The sequence below is a fragment of the Bombus pascuorum genome, chromosome 8 (assembly GCF_905332965.1).
Source record: "Bombus pascuorum chromosome 8, iyBomPasc1.1, whole genome shotgun sequence".
Taxonomy (NCBI): Eukaryota; Metazoa; Arthropoda; class Insecta; order Hymenoptera; family Apidae; genus Bombus; species Bombus pascuorum.
In genome coordinates, this window is record NC_083495.1 from 14,731,281 (window position 1) to 14,739,256 (window position 7,976).

Consider the following 7,976-nt stretch of genomic DNA (forward strand, 5'->3'; position numbering starts at 1 on the left):
TCTCCTTTCCATCCTTCCTTCCTTCCTCCTTTTCCTCCTTTTCCTCTCGTTCTTAGCGGCTGCTCGATCTTTCCTGTTTCTTCCTTTTCATTCCCTTCACGTTCGACAAACGAGGTTGAGGTGCATTAGTGGTGTCCAATTACAGAACCGCAATGCACCTTGCTTGAGACACGTTGTATCCTCGGAGACGCGGACGGCGTTGGGAAAAGAAAAAGCGAGGAACGCTGGAATTTTTTCGGAAAATGCTAAAGTTGAACGAAAGCGAGAACAGCCGTCGAGGTAAGTTCTTGTGATAGGCGGTTGATGGATTTTAACTTTGGTCTTGTTTGCTTCCAGTTGTTGTTTTAGATGTTTGACGTAAAGGAAAGAAGAAAAACTGAGAGAAATAGACAAATTTGGAAGAAATGAGATTTTATCTGGTGTTCCACCAAATAAGAAGAATAAAAGTATGTTATATTTTCTCATTAATTCTATATGTGAAATTAGTTCTTTTTTAGAAAAATGTAGCCTTTTACTGTAACTGGAAGAGTTATAATTTCTTTCGTTATTTATAAATATTCTACCAAAGTAATAAATAATTTTATCGAATAAGAGACACTCCTATATACGTATATGTATGTAATCCATTTAAAAAAAGAATTCATTCGGAAACAGATGAATCCCATTACGAAAAACAGTCTCAATAAGAAAAGAGAGCGTGGTTTATCGAGAAAGGTTGAATATAATACTTCTACTGCGATCGTATCAAGAGAGGAAGATTTAATAAGAAGAAAATTTTGATATTTGAGAAATCTTTCGATCATAACATTTTTAATCAGAGTCTTAGTACTCGATCACGCGAATAATATTAATTTGAAGAAAGATCTACATGAATTTTTGTTACATGAAACTTCTAAAGTGAAACTGTGTGAACGAGGCAGTCTCGTCGCTTTCGGAATTGCACCGTAGAGATAAACATTTCACTAAACATTTCGAACACGTTTCTAGCGCACTGTCTACTTAACAACTGAACAGAACTCAACGATGGCGTGCTTGTAAACGCAGCTGTGCCATTTCTACGAATAAAGAAATTCGTATTTCAGAACGTTTACGCAATCGTAAATTTTGGTCACTATCTTTTTTATATTTTTTTTTATTACGGTATGAATTATTTCATTAGAATATATAATGTAGGAAATATTGGTAAGAATATGGGAATTTAAAAATCTAGAAATGTAGATGTTACTTGTTTTTAGATTAACTAGTCAATTCTTCCATTCAAGCATGAAATTCTTCGAACGTGTTCAGTATCGTGGAAAACAATTTAACAACCAAGTAAAGTGGAATCATGCTTTACCTAATAAGCAATACTTCTTCTAATAAAACAAACGAAAAGGAAACGGAAACAAATACCTTTGCATTCCTCGTTTTAAATCGCGCTACAATCGTAGAAGCGTTTCCTTAGAATCGTTGGACGTGATACCGTTTCTACGACTGAACTCCCATCAAGAGAAAAGCACTAAGCGAGTATGTCGAATAACGAATATCCACGAGAGGAAATTCTTCTGTCATCCGACACAAAGAGCGCACAAAGACGGAACAAATACGGAAACGAAGAAGTAGAACCGAATACCAAGGAAGAAAACTATCTATCGGCGTGTTTCGAGAAAATGTCTGCGTGTAACAAATAAGCAAGGTGCTCTTAAGTCGGATATCCTGTGTAATAGGGACGAACATCATGAAAGGAAATGAAAAATAACGAAAGCACTTATTCAGTTACGTCGAAGAAGCGGTACAAATAAATTCACTTTATCCGAACTAAATTACATGCAGATTTAAGTAGAAGGTGGAGATAGGTTGATGGCTCGTAAAGGATACGCGATCTGAAGTAAATGAATTATGAAAAGAAACGTGGAGATTGCAGAGGGTCGCGCAGGTGGAAGAAATTACCGCGGTAACTGTGTTCGCGATCAAGATGAAACGAGGCGAGTGGATTTTTTCCCTTTTGCCTATTTATCACACGAATTACTCGTAGAAAATTTGGATAGAATTTTCTTTGCATGTATAAGACACTTTAATCGAGTTTGATTACTTTTTTTCGTAGCAAATAATTTTATTATACCAGTATTTTATTTAGAATATTAATTTACGGAGATGTTATGATATTAGGTTGTCCCAAAAGTTTCTTTCGCTCTATAAGGAAGTAATAGATGGACAATATTTTTTGTTTTATATTATTTTATTGAATTATGTACGATATGAAACGAAAGAAACTTTTGGGACAACCTAATACACTAATTTTAAATTCGCATTTATTCCGGGATGAATTTGGAGAGTTTGAGAAGGTTTTTAATCGAATAAAATTTGATAAAAAGCTCGATACTGCTATTTGTTATTAATTTGTTATTAATTAATCGAAAATAGAAGATTCTACTCGGCTCAATAATTTTTTCAGATGTCAAATAATTTTATTGTATTCCATTTATATACGATATACAGTTATATGAAAATGTTATAATAATTTTAGATTTGTTTCGTTAAATGTATAAAGTCTTCGAAGGAATTTTTTAGTTTAACAAAATTGGATGAAATTTATTGTGAATTACACGGAAATTGTAGGTCCTTCCCAAATTATTAAAGTATCATGCAAAACGTCTTTATCAAGGAAACTGCTACGATATTAGTGGACTATAAACTAAACGAGGGGATAAAAATTTAACCCGAAGCAGAAACCATTTGTGTACTTTCTCTTAGATGAGCGTCTTCGTCTCATATTGCATCATCAAACTCCATTTTTCCAGTACATTTAGCCCTCGAGTTTATCCTCTGAAGGTTTCACAAGCCGCGTACATATTTTCCGCCTTTGGATATGTTCTTTGCAGTTAAAGTTTGTCTTGCACTGGAACGAGCTGCGGAATTGAAGAACAGAGGTACATGCTCGACACGATAGGAATCGGAAGATCTTACGCATAAATGTACATTTAAAACATCAATTACTATGGATGAATCAGTCATACGTAAATTAATTTATATATAAAAATTTTTTGCCTTAATATTTTATTTAGAAGTCTTCCTCAAAGCTTTTCTTTAATTTGCCCTCGACGAGAGAAAATTCCTTTTTCAAATAATTCACTACTGAAATGTGTTTTGATTTTATCAATTTTAGCATTAACATGTTGCGCACGATCGAGTTGCAGATACGGATAATTTCAGTTCGTATTTTACAAGAGGTATCAAGGATCTGGCACAGAATATCAAGTTATAGTCACAGAACCTGGTGCGTCAGTAGAGTGTGGTAGAAAGTATAGGATATTCGCTAGGTTATACACTCTCGAGGACCATATAGACCCAGGAAGTACCTTTGAATGATTTTGAATGGCTTGATATCGCTGTATGCTCCTATCCATTCAAATTATTATTCAAGTACGGTTTCTATTAATTCTTTAAATAACAGTCAGTTTCTGTCTGCAGTTTAATCTCGATCTAAATCTCTTTATTTCGTTCCATAAATTGAACGTGTTTAAGTAACGATTCTCGTATTATATCTTTTGTTAGAATTTAATCTTAAAGTTAAGATTAATAATCTGTGGAAGACACAATGTTTATGTTAAAATAATATTCAGTGATATTTATTAAACGGAACTACAGAATCAAATATATATAAGCGAATGATATGGTATAATTAACAAAGTATGCAGATTGTTGACAGTTGGCCAGTTACTCTCAGACTAGACTTAGGTAGTGACCCATGACTCCTTAATTAATTTGAACCCCACTCTCTATACAATAACGAGTATGACTTGTGAAAGTGTCCTGTTCAAATGCCTGTGTGGGTGTCTGTGTAAGAGTATTTGTGCCTATGCGTGTAATATCGTTGTATTCCAACATCTTTACTAATTAATTAATTAGAAATAAACACCTTCCATTTACGAAGAAAAGAATCAAGAACGAACAAAGATGAATTTACAACAATCTTTTATTACACAACGAAGATCATCTAATCTACTTGCAAGACACTGGTATAAGGATCATCTCTCAATCCTTTCAACAGTGTTAACAATGCCCCGTTTATGCCATCACTCATCATTACACCCTTACAAATTGGACGCTCTGAAATCCCAGCGAAGGAAAATTAGCAGAATCACAGCGGGCTAAACGAGAACTTCTCTTATCACGTTCACGACGACGTGAAAGGTTTGTAAATGTTTCCAAGGAAATTTTCGTGGAAATTTGCGAGGACAACAATTGGACCGTTTCTAATCTAGCCGGAAGTGAAGGCGAGGCCACAGGAAGGACACAGGCGAACGGATACGCGAAATGCGCCACGTGTTTCACGACCAAATTGGCGAAGAAAAATGGCAGGATAATTATTGTTATCGTCGCCGTGTCTCGACCTCCTTCTTCGCCCCTTCCTGTCCCAGTATCACGTTCGCCCACTGTGACCATCTTTTTAAAAAACCGCTGCCAGAGAACGCGCCGTTTGCCAAGACAATGGCTGCCACCTATGAATTCAAATTACTGTCTACAGGCGGCTAGAATTTTTAATTAAAAAGCAACGCGGCCGGCTACGAACTGGCCGCTACCCGATGGCCGGGGTTAACGAGCATGAAATAACGAGTGTGACGTCGTGTGAAAAGTGAAGATGCCACCCATCCCTTTTACCCTTTTGGATTCTGCGTTTCATGATCTACCGCTTTTTACCTTCCTCCTTTTCTTATTCTTTTTTTTTTCTTGATTTGATCGCGTGGTATTATTAGAGAAATTTAGTTCTAAACGTCATCTTCGTGAAATGATTTTGTCATATACGGTCCACTCGAACCTTCTCCAAGTATTATCAAAAGCAGACATTACTTTCCCAGTATGTTCTTAAATAATGTCAGTCGTGTTCACTGATAGTTCTACATTCTTCCACAATCATTTCCAAGCGTTCATTTATCCATGTCGTGTAAGTTTTATGTTCCTCTTGCAAGACATAAACTTTATCCAGAATTCGATTACGATGCACTCCGAAGAAATTTCCTTTTGTATGAATAAATCAATCTTCTCTTCTCTTAGCTCGTTCTTTCAACACGAAATTTCTTTGTTCGCGTGTCCAGTACTTCCAACCGGAAATTATATTACATTTTGTTCCCATTACTCGTAGTTTTAGCATCGAATATATCCTCAAACGAGTGCGACAGTGATGCATCATTAAAACGCGTTCTCTGAAGACATCATTTTACAATTGGAGACAACAGATAGTTGAAATAAAATATACAAATTAGCGGATCAAAAGATTTTGTATTTGTATTTTATATTTTTAATTCTATCCTTGAAAATATGAATTTGCATAAAAATCCGCACGCTGATAATAAATAAGATTCAAGTATATAACACTAGTACTAATTCCATTAAACCTGATTGATACCTGTTTCTACTACTTGTCCGCTCATCTTTCTCCTCGACTGTATATTTTTCTGCCACGTTTCTCATACTCGTTTTGTCTTCGTTTCCCGTTTCACGATCGCGTTTCAGTCATTAAAGTAGTCGTTTTTCCGCGAGATACGATCCACATTAGCAAAAGCAGTCGTTCAAAGGACACGACTCATCAGAGAGCGGAACAATCGTCGCAAAAGTCTTGATGAATAACGCGAAACCAAATGGACGACCTGATTAACTCGAGTTAACTGCTTGATGCCAGATTTCTCGACGAAATTTCCATGAAACTGGAGAGCACACCGCGACACGCGAGCTTCTCCTCGAGGGGTTTCAAGGGATCAGGAAATGAGTCGAAGTTTTGAGAGTTCTTGGCACGTGTTGTGAATATCTCGTTCTATCCCGATGACGGTAACATTGCGTTCGAGTTGTCGAATTCTGAAGAATATTTGAAGGATATCCTTTGCGAGTTGGTTTAGTTTAGGGTGATTTTTATGTTATTCTTGTTTCTTTGTTTTATTAGTATATGAGCAACATGCTGATGTTATAACTGTTATTTATGTCATATTCTTGCTATAAATGCATCGAAAAGTTTATATTATGATGCACGTAATGAAATTGAGAAACATGGAGACCTGGAAATGAGCTAGTTCTCAAAAGGAAAGGTCGTGAACGATCCAAACTTGAAAAATAGTCAAAAGTATTAGATATTTTCTTAACAGCGATAACTCAGGTTTAAGAGAACAAACCACCCTTCAACCCTTCCCACCCTTCATGAAAGTTTATTCCTAAACTTGTACTTTCCATTTCAATACGAGTACGACATCTCATGTATTCTACTCCACGAACTTTTGTTGAATTGTTAACTGATACATTGCCGAATAAATTTTGTATATCCTGCCTATAACACTGAAGTCATAATATGCATACATGTACAATATATATAATTTATCAACTTGATTGTGAACACACTAAATATTATTCCTCCTGATGTTAAAGTTTGGAAAAACGGATTAAAAGACGTAGCATGGAAAAGGTCTCCGAATAAACGCGCACCTTGATATATATCGCTCCATTAAATCGCAATTGTAGAGGATAAGTCATAAATAGGTAATAAACGTGGATCAAAGGTAGAACGAAGATTAAACGAGAACGCTATCAGCATTGGCACTTTAATCTCGCGTAATTTAGAACGAAGGCGACCGAGATGATTTCCTGTGCCGGGTGGTTATCGATTGAAAAGGCGACAACGTTTGCGAATTATCGAAATTGCCTGATGCAACCGGAACGACTGACTCGCGTGCAGGAACTTTTTGAAATCGATTCCACTAGCAATGGAATTCGAACGTTACGCGCTGATTCGTCGTTTCGCGGTGGTTAGTTTGTTCCGGTTTGAGAATTATCGAAATCGATCGGACCGTGTTTCGCATCGATTTTCAAAGAGTATCGCGTCCGCGTAAATTTGGAAGAAATTCGAAACCGTTTCACTAATATAAACTTGTTATCATAAATCACTCATTTTATGTTCCAAGTTTAAAGTGAAGTTCTTCTAGCTATTTCTTAGTTTGCAAGGAGCAGCAGTTGTTGGCTGATGTTATTCTTAATATTATCTCCATAAAATGAATATTAGATGTCCATTTTACATCAGGTATCCACTCAAAATCAGAATATTTGAATTAAAAAAAGATTTCTTTTACTGTATGGCGTACTTTGTTCTCTATTTCTATTGTATTCTTTTATCAAATGAGAATAAATTTTGTCTCTTAATATAGGAGATAGCTGGAAGTCAATGGAAATGCTAGAAGATCGCATTATGCATGGAATTATGCTCAACCGAACTCTGCAGCATAGACGACATCGCGTGATCTACGTAGAATGAACATGATCTTTCAATTAATACCGTAGAATACAATAGAGAATTATTCGATGGGACGATCGAAATTCCTCCTAGTACTATCCTGTATACGATACACCTCCCGAAACATAGAATTTCATTGTTTTTACATAATTAAAGAGATTTCACTTGACCAATCCGTTTATTATATTATTAATATATACAATCGAGGAACAATACGAATTTTATTTTTATGGAATATTTAGAATTATTTTATATGTAAAGTGATTTTAAATAAATAATTTTAATTGTTTAATGTATGGAGATATTTTCAATTTACACTTTTGTTGGTTAAACTTCTTGTTTAAATATCGACGGGAAATATGTTAAATTAACGTATAATTATTCGTATATTTCTTATTTGAACGTCGGATGGCAATGGTAAATATGGAAAATATTTTTTTTTTATTTTATTTTGGTTTTTTTACAATTTGTCCTGATGGACATTTAGTAAAGTGTTATATCTTATTAGTGAAAAAAAATAAAATAAAAATAACTATAGCATGTGGGTGGCTACCCCCAGCGGGGTGCCAGCTTCGTTTTTTCTAAGTTATATCTTTTATGAAATATGGAAAATATGAACACAAAATATATTTTAGCGAATGTGTCGTCGACTGTGTCGTCAATGCAGTTATTTTCATAAAAAAGACACGTATTTATAATACGATATAAAATCCAGTGTCCTGCA

At 35.2% G+C, this 7,976-nt stretch overlaps 1 protein-coding gene across 1 annotated transcript in view; it reads left to right on the plus strand.

The window, feature by feature from the left end:
• LOC132909914 (uncharacterized) overlaps positions 1–7,657 on the plus strand; it is a 115,997-nt gene extending 108,340 nt beyond the window's left edge. Inside the window, exon 5 of the mRNA XM_060965142.1 lies at positions 7,167–7,657. Within this exon, the coding sequence (XP_060821125.1) occupies positions 7,167–7,196 (30 nt within the window). The 3' untranslated portion in view covers positions 7,197–7,657. The remainder of the gene's footprint in view (positions 1–7,166) is intronic.
• The last annotated feature ends 319 nt before the right edge of the window (positions 7,658–7,976 follow it).